General features: G+C 36.8%; 1 protein-coding gene across 1 annotated transcript in view; it reads right to left on the minus strand.

Moving 5' to 3' along the window:
• Positions 1 to 2,749: 2,749 nt before the first annotated feature.
• Positions 2,750 to 14,748, minus strand: part of FGF7 (fibroblast growth factor 7) — a 90,827-nt gene continuing 78,828 nt past the window's right edge. Inside the window, exons 3-4 of the mRNA XM_036734407.1 lie at positions 5,234 to 5,337; positions 2,750 to 3,410 (exon numbers count right to left, since the gene is read on the minus strand). Of these exons, the coding sequence (XP_036590302.1) occupies positions 3,216 to 3,410; positions 5,234 to 5,337 (299 nt within the window). The 3' untranslated portion in view covers positions 2,750 to 3,215. The remainder of the gene's footprint in view (positions 3,411 to 5,233; positions 5,338 to 14,748) is intronic.

Raw genomic sequence — 14,748 nt, forward strand, 5'->3', positions numbered from 1 at the left:
TTAATTACTCGCCTAGGGTTACCCAGCTAGTATGTATCTGAGGTAAGATTTAAAAATCATATCTTTCTGATTCCATGTAGAGAGTTCCATCCATTGTGCTGCCCGTGTCAGGGACGCCATCATTGTTGTAGATAGAGTAGATCACCCTGAAAGCACTGACAGATTGTTGAATTCCATTGTACTTTGTTGTCTTTTGCCTTCCCTCGATTACTAATCATAGCTACTGCTTTCCAACTCTCTTCCCAAAGACAATATTTGTAATATATAGACATAAGCTGAGCAAACTTTGACTTCTTTCCTTAATCCCCAATTATGTTTTCTCAGAGTGTCTTTCTATCTTCCTCTTATGTCCACTTTTGTATGAAGTACATGAAAATGGAAGGATCATAGCCACAGAGCTGAAAGGACCTCAGAGCCCGCCTAGAATAACTCTCTCATTTTAAAATTGAGAAAACTGAGTCTCAGAAAGGTTGTGACTTGCCTGAGAAAATATAGGTACTAAGTGGCAGAGCTAGGATGTGAACCTAGTGCATCTGACCTTCAGCTCCTGTGCAGTTTCCATCGTACCACACCACCTTCCAAATTGTCAGTATATTGGATGACCTTAATCATTTTTCCTCTACTTCTTCATCCTCTGCAATGAAGTTGGTGTATAGGCTATAATTATGTTTATGTTGATCTGATTTCTTATGACTATTGTGAATATTGCGTGGCAATTGCACGGCAAGATGATCTAGAATCCCGTGAGGTATTTCTCATTTCTGTTGGGTGAACAACAGAACCAATTCCATTAATTTGTTTATCACCTCTTTACAGAGACCTTTTCAGCTGCTATGATAATATCAATTGAGTAATTACCTATAGACCTGGTCATAGTTAGAAAAGCCTAATGATTTAAGCCAGGTCAAATGACACAAAAGAATTAAAATCAGAGCGTTATTCATTTCATTTCCCAGAAGTCTGTGCATATGAGGTGAGATAGACAATCTAGGTGTACAAGCGTGGTCTTATACATGAACCCTAGAAAATATGATGGACCTGGTATATCAGAACTGTTTGTCAGCCCTGCTTTATATATATATATAATATTTTGATATGACAGAATATAAAATGTATCAAAATAATTTATTATCAGTTTCTAAATAAAATAGCCAGATATTTTCACTCATAGCCAATTAAAGCTGAAGCTACTCAACATTATAAAAATTATAACCTATAATGATAATAATTGGAATAGAAGGCTTATCACTGCAATTTCCTTCTTTCCATTGCTGATGTTTGTCTATGCTTATGCCCACCATGATGATAATTAGCCAACAATATAAATTAATATTTCAAACAGAAGAAAATGAGTCTTCCTTCTATTCTCATGACACATATAGCCTTTTCCACAATGACCTTGTCGAAATGATGTCCCAAATTTTTTTTGTCTAATCTTAAATTTAATTCTGTTGATGGGACTTTCAGGCCAAGAAAGAATCATGCAGTGTTAGAGCTTTGGGCATTGTAGACCATGTAGTCTAAAATCCCTTCGTTTTAAAGATTTAAAAACTGAGCCTTAGGTTAACCTAAGGTTACATAGCTAGATACTGCCTGTTGAATTCTAGTCTCTTGACTCTAAGTTCAGTGTCATTTCAAGTACAGAAAGCTGGAGTCCAGGAAGACAGTTCTTTGGGCAATCATTACTCAAGTAAGGGTTTGTGGTGTCCCTAAAATCATATCATTTAGTTGGTCACATATTCTACTTGCTCTTGGCACTTCTTCCGTAATGGATCTGAGAACTCTATGTGAGACGTTAAAAGTCCTACTTCAGAGGAAAAGATTTTTTTGTTTCTGTAGGCCACCTCTAAGTCTTTTGTGGAAACTGAAGACACATATCGGGTTTTTGTTTTTTGGTTATGTCTTTGTTTTTAAAATAGGTTACTCTTTTCATTCTCAAACTTTGAATCAATGATTACTTCTAAAGTCTAATTTCTTTTATCTGCTGTGATTTCGGCTGAAATATCCAACTTCATTGGCAAGAGTATGTGGCAAAATATTTTTCACATTTTTGTCTTGTTCCCTGTGAGACATCCATTGTAGGAATTGCTGCAGGCTGTCATTTTTGTCTGCCATCCAGTGTTTGCTGGCATGAGTGTTGTGTACTAGACTTAGTGTCTGGTCATAGGGGGGAAAAACATGCAGCTGAGCCAGACCGTTTTGTTATTCCTTTAGAATTAAAAGCATATGAAACAGATGCAACTTAATAAGTTTTTTTTATAAATAACATAAACTTAAATAACTTAAAACAATAACGTTCAAATACAACTTAAGATAAAGTTTAATGCTGGTAACAACAGAAAAAGCATGAGTAACGGTGGGAAGAACAATATTCAAAAAGCCATATGCCCTAAGAGGAATTATACAAAAGATAGATTATGTTACATAAAAAAACCTAATTATGTCTGAATCTTAATTTTTGAGTTTATAATATGCTACTTTGTAGAAAGTGAGATGAAGTACATTGGTATTATTACTGTTATGGTTTTATATACAAGATTGCAAAACAACCTCTAAGAAATACCCTTTTAAATTGAGCAGCATTACTGTTTGTATTCATACATATGAGCATTTTTTTCTATTGGTACAATCTTTATTTTTCAAACTAGGTTTTTGATTTAATACTGCAATTCTAAGAGCATTGATTTTCCTCTGGGTAGAATATAGGGGATTTCAAATTTCTTCACTGGAAAACATCTCAAACCTTGCTCAACTTCCACAGGTAGCATTGACTTGATGATCTGACAAATCATTCCAGCAGCCTCTAAGTCCAACATATTTTACATAACACCCTCTGCTTTTTTAATTATTATAGCAGCCATTTTTAATAAGCAGATAGAGATTTTTTAAATAACAATCATCAGACAATCAAGTCGCAACTTACTCTTAAGGGTAAATTAACTTAAGAAAGAAATGTTACTCTTACTAACATCATGATTGTACAACTTCGTTTAAAATTTTTTACAACTTTTAGTTACTAAATCTGATTTTGTGTATAATTTCAAATCTTTCTTTTAATGCAGTCTCTTAAAATAAACATAAACGTGCAAGTCCAGCTTGTTCAGTTTTTGTTTTTGTTTTTTTTCAGTAGTTTTCCAGCCTTTCTTAGTTACTTTTTACAAGTCTACTTAAAGAAATCTTCCTGCTGGAACTGGTTCCTTACATCCTGTATAGTGTTAGGTGATTGCTATAGGAAGAAAGTGGGCTGTTTTCTGTTCTTTCTTCGTCTTTTTGCCCTTCACAGGGGACCCTTTCTGATTTATTGCAACAAACATTTCTCTTCCACTGTGTGTCCATTTTGCTGAAGCATATGTGTTGTAATGGTTTTCTTGAATGAATTCTCTGAAGTTACAATCTTCGTTGCAGACTTTCTGTTTTAAAAAAAAGTATAATGAGTGCTTTATATAATGAGAAGAGGCATAAGTAGGAGATATCAAGTAGAATGAAAATGCATCAAAACTCATCCTTAAAGGTAAGGAATTCTCATCTGATCTGCAAAAATGATGGTTACTGCCAAGTAAATCAACTCATGAAAGAAGCACTTTTTAAATCATATGACCAAGTTGACTTTTTACTTTTTACCTACACAGCAGATTTTTGAATTTAATGTCTTTTTAAACTAGTAAACAATCAATGATCTGTACTGATTGGGAACATCTAGCAACAGTTCCATGAGAGGGCAACCTATTCTTTACTGTGGTAATGTTTGTTGTAGGGAATAAGGTCACTCCCTTCATCTATCTAGGGAGATTGTTCACAGCTTGCCACCAAGCTTTTTCTTTAGGGAAGATTATCATTCATTATATTCTATATTAGAGGAGTGTTTAGTAGTAGAGTGGATTGCCATCAACCTCATACTACACAATTATATGACTTTTTTCATTCACAAAGCTCTCTGTTGACATTATCGGCAGTGAGTCTATTTCCATTTTGTGGATGAAAAATAGAGGCTCAGAGACCTTGTGACTCAATGTTTCAAAGTCAGCAGGTTGGAGGGCTGGGACTCTAAGTAAGGACTTCTGACTCTGAATTTAGCCCTCTTTTCACTGGATCTCATTGCCTTTCTATAGTTCACATGGTGTAATAGAGCCTTTGCATAGGTCTGTGAGGTCGTTTCTTTAGTAGCTTAGGGCTAACAAATCATTGCTGAGAAATGAACTCATAGATTTAGAGTTGGAAGGGACCCTAAAGGTCAAATGGTCCAACTGCCCACTCCATTTTATAAATGAGGACACTGAGGCCCGGATTGTTTAAGTGACTGTCCAAGGTCACTAAGACAGAAAGTAACTGAGTTAAGATTCAAACCAAAGTTCTTAGACTCCAAATTCAGTGCTCTTTGTACAATTCTATTTTTAGAATTTCTTCACAAGCATTATTAATGTAATAATATATAATTGACAAGTGCAAGTCAAATTTTCCTATATGTAGCCAAAGTAGGATTTTTGTTTGTTTTTCTTTTGTTTTTTTACCAGTGGCTGATGTTATATTTTAGGTTTTCTTTCTTTTTTTGAAAATTCATTGTACTTTTTAATTTTTTTTAATTTATGGAATAAAACAAACATTTCCATAACATAGTACAATAAAAAGATGATTGTACGTGAAACTGCAAGTCTACCATGCACAACTTGCTATTCCTTTCAAATATGCAACAAAATTATCATGTAAATTTCTTTTTTTCTTCCCTCCCTCTTCTCCCCCTACCCTAGAGATGGCTACCATTAGGCACAAATACGTATGTGTATATACATGTGTGTGTGTGTGTGTGTGTGTATGTATGTATGTAAAATTGTTAGGTTTCCAAAGATAACTTGGCAAATGGACAAAGGGCAATCCTTTGAGTCGGGAGTACCTAAGTTCAAATCCTGCCTCTAACACATCCTAGCCATGAACTCAAGGGTAAATTATTTCCTTAACCTCAGTGCCCCAAGCAGCTCTCTGAGATTATAGGATACAAATTAATTGCCTAAAGACACTGAGGTAAGAATTTCCATATGATAGATAAAGTGATTAAATAATAGGTCTGACCAAAAAATGGTTTTACTAGCATGCTCAATTTTTAAAATATTTATCAAAAATAAAACAATAAAAATATACAAAATGGAGAGTGAGAATATCAGCAGCAGGTATAATCATAAAAATTAGATAAGCTGTTTTCTAATAAAATAGCATACATGATTACTGATGTTGTTCATACCTTTGCATAGAGTTTTCCTTCTTTATCCATTGCTAGAAAGTATTCACTTTCCACCCCTTTGATTGCCACTATTCCAACTGCCACTGTTCTGATCTCCATAATATCTGCAATGAATCACAGAAAGATCTGTAAGCTCTTCATTTAGTTCTGCAGTCTAGCCATGAAAGGCTACTTGTTCTTAATCATTTCAGTTTCATTTAAAAGCTGTTAAAATGATTAGGACAGTTTTTATTAAAAACATACCCCCCCACTCCCACACACAAAGAGCCCAATGTAACCCTTGTAATGACACATATGGAGTGCAGACTACTTTATGTTTTCTTCATTTAAAAAGGATACCTGTATACTCACAATTTCAATTATTTTATATCCTTGTTTCTAGAACTGAGTTCCTAAGTTACTGTGATTTTATATGTGTATATGTGTGTAGATACACGTAAATATGTATGTATAAATGTATATACATATAGAGCTAGCATCCCTTACTGTTGAAGTCATGTTAACCTTCAGTATTTTGAAACAATAATTGGAAGCAGAATATATTTGGGGTATATGAAATGGAGTAAAGACGCCAATTAAAGCATTTCTTGAGAAGTTTTCCTTGTCACCTTTTTGGAGTAAAATACACTTAAGGAGGTGCAAATGATGGAAAACAGACCAGAGTTTCTTAAAAAGATAAAGGACTTTTAAAAACCCATAGGAAATTGGCAAGATAGGACACAAAAATAAACACAAATGAATTTTAAAGTATTTTCATATATATTTTATAGCAGTATTCAAGCTATTGAAATTGATTTTATTTGTAGTAAATGTTTCACAGTAGAAACATATGTTGTTGTTTCATGTGTCTTCTACTTTTAACCTTTAATTTTCCCTAAATAGCATAATCCTTAGTAAATATTATATATTTAGTGGCTCAATATATACACACACATATAAATAGATTAAGCTACATGCTGCAATTTTTTTCTGACTCAGAAGTGATGAGAACTTTAAAAAGGTCTAGAACCTAAGAAAACAATTAGATATGATTAGATATGGGGGAAAAGTATATATGAAGGAAATTAAAATGAATTGATGCTATTTAACCTCAAGTAATATTCCAGTAGTCTTAAAGGGTATAGAACTGAAAAATAATTTGGGACTATGTGTACTAAAAGGTCCTAATTTCTAAACTCTCAGAATTTTTAGTACAATAGATAAAGCAAGACAGAGAAGCTCATCAATAAATATTTAAAGTAATTTCAAAAGCACATTGAGGGGAATATGAAAGGTTAAGGTTAGGGCACAAGTAGACAAATTGCAGGACAATATATGACTAAAAATGAGAGTTCAGGGAAAATTAAGTAATAACTTTTATATGTGTGAGATTTATCGATAACTAATGGGTCTTAATTTCTACTCAGGACAAGTAAGGCAAAATTAGTTCTTTCTGTATACAGAGAGATTTAGGCTATACACAAAGATGAAATAAAATTCCGAAAGTGAAATAGCGTTTTGGCCTCTACATTTCTGGAATTTCCTTAAAATAGAATATACTCATTTATTTAGTGATTTAGATATCTTATCTGGGGAAAAGATCCTCTAGCTACCTTCTTGAAGTCATTTCCAAGCTTGTACATTTCTGAAAAACTCTTGACTTTCGCTTTGAGCCCTAGGGAACTCTCCTTCCTGGTTGACTGCCATTCTCCATTCCACTAGAATTAAGATTTGTCCTAGTAATGGAAGGAACTATGTAAATTCCTTAAGGGCATGGATTGTTTCACTTTTGTTTTTGTATCCTCCAATGCCTGGCACATACTAGGTACTAAATAAATGCTTACTGAATTGAATTCTTGTGTGTTCATAGCATCTTCCATGTTCTCATTCAAAACTGGTATAATAGGATCATTGCAATATTAACTAACTTCATACACTAGAAGTCATCATTAATTCTTTTCTTTCCTTCATCCCCATATCAAACTCGTCTCAAGTTCAGCTGACAGCTATTCCCACAACATCTTTCCCATCTGTTCCCTCCTTTTTTCCTCATCATCTCTCATATGGATTATTGTAAATCTCCTAATAGGTTACTCCATTCAATCTCTCTCTTATCTAATCCTTCCTCTGCTGCAGCAAAATAAATTTCTCCAAATAAATACTGCACCATGAAATTTCACTGCTCAAAAACCATCATGACTCCCTATCGCCATTAGAGAATAAAATACAAAGTATTCAACTTGGCTTTTTCAGTGTCACTGGACACATCACCATCTGCCAGGATGCTAAACTTCAAGGGAGAACTTGAACAGTATCTGTCCCGCCTTCCTCCCCTGCTTCCTTTCTCTCCCACCTCCTCTCCCTCCCCCTCATCTACTGGCTCCTTCCATGCTGCCTACAGACACACCCACGTCTCCCCCATCTTTCAATAGTCCTTGTTTGATCCTACCATCCCTTTCTACCTATCATGCTATCTCTCTTTCCCTTCTAGGCTAAAGTCCTTTAAAAAATCTGTATTAAGTGTCTTCACTTCCTCTTCTCTCACTCTCTTTTAAACCCTCTACATCTGGATTTCATCTTCTAAAGTTACCAGTGCTCTCCTAACTACCACACCAAATGACCTTAATCCTGAGCCTCCTTGACCTTTCTCTGCAGAATGTGACAGTCTTGATCTTTTCTCCTTTAGATATTCTCTCCTCTCTAGGTTTCTGTGATAGTACTCTTCCCTGGGTCTCCTTCTACCTGTATTTTTGTTTCTTCTCCGACTCTTTTACTAGTTCTTCATCCACATCATGCCCTCTAACTGTGTGTGGCCTCAAAGGCTCTGTCCTGGACCTCCTTCTCTTTTCATTCTATATTGTCTTACTTGGTGATCTTTTCAGTTCCCATGACTCCAGTTGCCCTTTCTCCCTCCCACTCTCCCCCCTCCCTGTCTCCCACTCTCCCCCCCCTCCCTCTGCCCGTCTCTCTCCTACTCCCCCTCCCTGTGCCAGTCACCCAAGTCTGCAATCTTAGGATCATCCTCAACTCCTCATTCTCACTCATCCCACATATCCAATACATTGTCAAATCTTGTTGTCTCTATCTTTACAACATATTTTGTAGGGATCCCCTTCTCTGCATTCATATACCCACAATTCTAGCCTGGGTCTTCATGATCTCTCTCCTGGACTATTTCAAGGAGCCTTCTAATTGGCCTTCCAGTCTCAAATCTCTCCCCACTCCAACCATCCTTCACTCTGCCATCAAGGTGATTTTTCTGGAAAGTGGCATGACCACATCACACATAGACACCCCCACTTAGCAAGCTTTAGTAGTTCTTTATTACCTTTAGAATAAAATATATAATCCTCTTTTGTCATTTAAAGCTCTTGACAACCTGACCCCTTTCTATCTTTCTGGTCTTCACATATATATATATTCTTTCCAAGTAGTCTATCATCCACTACCACTGCCTCCTTGCTGTTCTTCACACAGAACCCTCCATCTCTGTGCCTTTACAATGGGGGCTCGCATGCCCACAATACTCTGTTGCCTTACCTCACCCTTTTAGTTTCCTTGGCTTCCTTCAAACTTAGCTTAAAGACCTCCTTCTTCAAGAGGACTTTCCAGGTCCCCAGCTGTCACCAATCCACTCTGTATATATCTATATCTACCAAATTATTTACATGTGGTCTCTTCTATTAGAATGTATGCTTCTTGAGGGTAGGGACTATATTTTGCCTTTCCTTGTGTTCCCAGAACTTAGCTTAGTGTCTAGCCATAGTGATTATAAATGCTTGTTGACCGACTTCACCACCTTTCTCCTATATGCCTTTTCAGTCTTTTCACATTACTGTTCTTCATTTTCTCTATGTTCTGGTCAAACTGGATTACTAGCTGCTCCTTGAACTGGATGTGAAAAACCCTTCTTCTGTAGCTCTCCCTCTCTGAATCATTATCTTCCTTCAAGACTCAGCTTAGGTTCCATCTTCTCCATGAAGCCTTGCCTGACCTACCTCCTTCTGCTAGCAATTTCTCAATCTCCTGTTTCAGATGTGATTAAAAAAATATATAGTTCATTTAAAGCTCCTCCCAGACTCATATGGTCCAATGGTGGACCACTACTACATAATGTTACTACACTCTTCTATTGAAGTTATCTGTATCCTCTACATGGAATGGTGTGAAATGTTTCCAAAACATGTTTCTGTACCTTTATAACAACCTTTTACAGCATGAAAATTTATATATGTATGCATATATATATATATATATATATATATACACATGTGTGCGTGTTTGTGTGTTTATAGATGTGTGTGCGTATTTTTTAGAAATAGGCTTGACTTAATGTGTCAATGTTGCATAGTACAGTCGAAAGAGTATCACATTTGGAACCAGATTACCTAAAAGGCTATCTATTCTGTGTGACCTTGGACAAATCCCTTTACCTCTTTGGGCCTTAGTTTATTTATTGATAAAACGGTATCTATAAATATGTGAAGACCTAGGCCTAAAAATCAAATTTAAACTAACACAGGCTTTAAAAAGCTATCAGAAATGTTGCTATTTACATTTAATTTCTCCAAGTTCCTTGAGAGAAAATGTGAACACCTCATTTTTAGAAGAAAAAAAATGGACAATTAGACAAACTGCCAAATTTTCATGCAACATAGGTTGAAGCGAAGTAAGCAGAAAAGGAGAATTTATCTCTGACTGCTAAACCATAATATAGGTCGTAACCTAGTATCTAGATTTGGAATCCAGGAAGACATGAGTTCAAACCCAGACTCAGATACCTACTAATTGTATGACCCTGGGCTAATTATTTATCCTATGTTTACCTTAGTTTCTCAGCTGTAAAATTGGGAATAAAAACACCTAATTTTCCATGTTGTTTTGAAGATCAAATAATATATTTTTAAAACACTTAGCACAGAGCCTGGTACATAATAGGCATTTAATAAATCTTTCCTTTCTTTCTTTCTTTCTTCTTCCCTTTATCCTTTCCTCCCATTTTCTTTCTGTCTTCCTTCCTTCTTTCCTACTCTTATAACATTTAACTAAATCCCAAATTTTAAGAGAAATTAGCTATAACTAGAATGTTCAGAAATTTATCAATTACTAAAAACTCCAGGAGCTAAAGATAAAACAGGATATCTATATCCAATCTTTCTCTGTTTAATTACCACATTTAAAAAGTGCAGAGTCCAAAGAAGAAAGGGGATTCTATTATACACAAACTCTTCTCCCCTACATTCCCACATATTATTGTATGTAAAGTTACTTTATGGATGACTTAGAAAGTTGGATGGTTGCTTCCTTGGAGGAAGTGAAAGGAAGAGGGGAGGAACTTTGAAGGACAGGTGCCCCTTAAAGGATCAACAAACAAACTGTAAAAAAGTTCAATTCTCCTCCTTCTCCCTGTACAGTACGTAATTCACCATTAGTCATTTTTCAATAGAAATAGTAACTACCAGAAGTATAGAGATAAGAAAAAACATTTGTTGGATCTGGTGATTTATCATTCAGCAATTCATTATAACCAGATGAATGAGGTACTATTTCTTTAGGCCTTCCACTGGGATATGAAAATAACTTAATAAATATATGGACCATTTCATTTTAATGGCATTTGCTCTCTTAAGATTTTTACCTTCAAGACTGTAATGCAATTCTACTTAGAAAATTAACATTTTGCATGATTGGAGATTAAAAGATTAAAACGTTATTTTGCCCACCTCCCGTCTTCCTAGAAGATAAAAGCATGGTGAATCCAGAGAGGGGGTATATTCCAAATACAGCCCTGGAGGAGGTTTAAAGGCAAGAGTGAAACAAAAAAACAAAAACAAAAAAAGCTAATCTCACCAAACCTCTATCTCCCTTTATTTGTTATTTACTTTATTTTTAGTTCTCCATCTTGCTTCAGGGCATTAATTTATTTTGTTATAATCTTTAGATTTCAAAGTGAAACTTGATAGTGTTTTCAGTAAATTCCCCCTTTAAAATTGTTGTAGCCCAACGAGCTCACTCAAAAGCACAACTACAGAACTGAGCTTCCAAGGCCCCTTCTCTTGGGAAATGCCACCACAATGAAATCTGACACTCCAAACTTCTGAGTTTCTTATTTTAGCCAAGATGAAAAATGCAGTTTTCCCATAGGCTGGGTTAGTTTATGGATTTCTTTAAAATCCCAGTTCTGTAGTTATATTTTTATACATCTGTTCATTCTACCTTTAAAATGTGGTGAGTATGAGGAGGAAGGGGTGGCCTTACTTTATCTTGTACTCAAATCCAAACCAGGCATCAGATTTCAGTGAAAATGAAAAGCAGATTTTATGATATATCTTTTTGTTAGTAGATTTAGAGGTTTATATCCCTACATAACATTCAGGGACTATGCCAAATGCTGAATATAGTCATTAATAGAATGACATAATACAATGTACTATGTATTTATAATTATATCCAGTTCTTCCCCTTCAATTACCACACTGTACAACTACAGACTTCCAAAGCCATATAGAAAAGAAAACCAATCTTGTGACTCTACAAATGCTGCTGGCCTTATGTCCAGTTGACCATAGAGTTGACCTCACCTTATTTGTCTCATGTACCCCTTTGACAGTCTGATGATACCTGTTAATATCCTCCTTCTCCTGCTGAGTGACCACCTCTCCCACAATACTATTTCAGAAAAACCCAAGTGGTCCCTTGCTCTCTCCTTTCCAATCACAACATTTTTATCAATAAGCTCGTCTGAGTTGCTGTACTGCCCTCTGCTTCTGGAGCCATGAACCATGATTCAGTCAACTCTGCCATTGTTCCTGATGGGGATGTGAGTCAATATGTTGTTATTGTAGTTGTTGTTCAGTCATGTCTGACTCTCTATTACCCCATTTGGTGTTTTCTTGACAAGGATTCTAGAGTGGTTTGCCATTTCTTTCTCCAGCTTATTTTACAAATGAGGAAACCAAGGCAAACAAGGTTAAGTGACTTGCTCAGAGTCACAACCTAATAAGTATCTGAGGCTGGATTTGAACTCCGGTCTTCCCACTCTTGACTGGGAGGTCTGTTCATTGTGCCACCTACCTGCCCCATATGGCAATATAGTCTCCTGTGATCCTACTCAGCATTCCTGTAAGTATTTGGACCAAAATACCCCTCTTAAGTCTCCCGTCCTCTATACATATTGTCTCTCCTCTCCCCCAATAAGAATGTAAATTCTTTGAGAGCAAGGCCTGTTGGTTTTATATTTGTATCCCCAAAGCCTGGCATGAAGTAAGTGTTTAATAAATTTTTTCATTCAAAATATGAAATGTATGATCATTTGTGAATAAACCCATTCATTATTTTGCTGGCCTTCAATAGCACATTGAACTGGTGAGGTAACGTTCCACAGTGATCAAAAAAACAGTGTAGCATCATGGAAAGAACCGTGGAATAGTGGTCAGAAGTCTTGGGTTAGAATTCCAACCCCCATCCATTAATTATGGGTGGTTTTGCACAGCTTCCTTTGCTTCTCATGGTCCCAGTTTTTGCACGTCTAAGTCATAACTAATTTCCCTGGCCTCCTTCAAGCCTCAACTAAAATCCCATCTCTGCAAAAAGCTCTTTCTAAGTCCCCTTAATGTTAGTGTTGGTCAGTCATAGTGTTTATTAAGTGCCTACTGTCTGCTAGGCACTGTGCTAAGCACCAGGGATACAAAGAAAAAGAAAAGACAACCCCTGACCTCTGTTGATTATCTCCAATGAGCAGAGGGAAGGTGATAGCGTTAAGGGGGATTGGAAAGTCTTGTTGCAGAAGGTGGAATTTTAGCCCAGACTTGAAGGAAGGCTGAGAAACCAGGAAATGGAAATGAAGAGAATTCAAAACATAGAGGACAGCTAAAACCTACAGAGAGTCAAGAGATGGAGCTTGTGTGGGAGGAGCAGCAAGACGGTCAGTGTCACTGGGTCACCCTGAATAGAATTGAAAATAATAGATTAGAAAAATTAAATTTGGTAATAAAAACATTTTCACCAGATTTCAGTATTGTCCGATTAATATTGGTTAGGGGTTACTTATGACTATTTGTCTTTAAAATTATTTTAAATAAAATTAAGTTTTTATGATCTATGAGGGCAGCTAGGTGGCTCAGTGAATAGAATACTGAGCCTGGAGTTGGGAAGTTGTTTTTGTTCAGTTGTTCTGGTTGTGTCTAATTCTTCCTGACCCCATTTAGGGTTTTCTTGGCAAAGATACCGAAGTGGTTTGCCATTTCCTTCTCCACCTCATTTTACAGATGAGGAAACTGAGGCAAACAAAGGTAAGTGACTTATCCAGGATCACACAGTTAGTGTCTGAGGCCATATTTGAACTCAGATCTTCCTGACTCTTGGCCAGGTACTCAATCCACTGTGCCATCTAGCTACCCAGGAGTCAGGAAGACCTGAGTTCAAATCTGGCCTCAAACATTTTACTACCTGTGTGACTGGACAAGACACTTAACCTCTATTTGCTTTAGTTTCCTAATATGAAAATGGGGATAATAATTGCACCTACCTCCCAAGGTTGTTGTGAAAAGCTAATGAGATGATATTTGCAAAGCTTTTAGCCCAGCGCTTGGTATATAGTAAGCATTATTTAAAAGTTAGGTATTATATATGTAATATATATTATACATATATAATATATATATTTTATGGCATTAGTATGTTGGATCAGTATAACCCAAAAAAATTTTAAAGCTTTCCATTTAGTAACTTGACCTTGATGCTGCTATTTATTCTAGCTATTTCATTTCATCCATAACCAAACCCACCTGCTCAGCTACATGATGCTAGGGAACTGGATAATGACCAAAAAGATTTCCTTTAAAATGTTTTATGACTTGTTGTCAAGCCTAGAGAGTTCTATGAGAAGGATTATACATTATATATTCAGGAATGAGAAAGGCTATTGATGGTGCTGAGCCAAGATGGTGGCCAGAAAGCAGAGACTTGTGTAAGCTCTCCCCCAAATCCCTCCAAACACTGGTACTCAACAAATTCTAGAGCTGGGGAACCCACAAAATAGCAGAGGGAAACAGGTCTCCAGCCCAGGAGAGCCTGGATGGTCACTGGGAAGGGTCTATCACATGGTGCTGAGAACGGAGGGCAGCCTGGCATGGGCCACGACAGGACAGACCAGACCCAGAATCAGCCAGCTGGAACAGGCCTTGGGGCCATGAAACAGTAAGCTGTGGCAGTTACAAGACTTCTCAACCCACAAATGCCAAAGAGCAGGTTAGGGGGAAACTGGGGGATCGAGTTCAGAGAGGTCTGATCACCGGACCTGGGGGTGGCGGAAGTGGTGCAGTGGTGGCAGTGGCAGCAGCAGGAAACTCCTGAGGCTGCTTCCACAGCTCCAGCTTCAGCTACTTCCCCAGTCCCTGGCTCACAGGGTGGGAGGATTCTAACAGCATATCAGAGCGGGAGTGCAAGGACCACCTTGTGGGCACAAAGGCAGATTCTCTTCCTGTGCCCTGCTTGGATCTGTATTGCGGTCCTAATTGGCGGTTCTTGGGGAAGAA

The sequence above is a fragment of the Trichosurus vulpecula genome, chromosome 8 (assembly GCF_011100635.1).
Source record: "Trichosurus vulpecula isolate mTriVul1 chromosome 8, mTriVul1.pri, whole genome shotgun sequence".
In the NCBI taxonomy this organism is placed as follows: Eukaryota; Metazoa; Chordata; class Mammalia; order Diprotodontia; family Phalangeridae; genus Trichosurus; species Trichosurus vulpecula.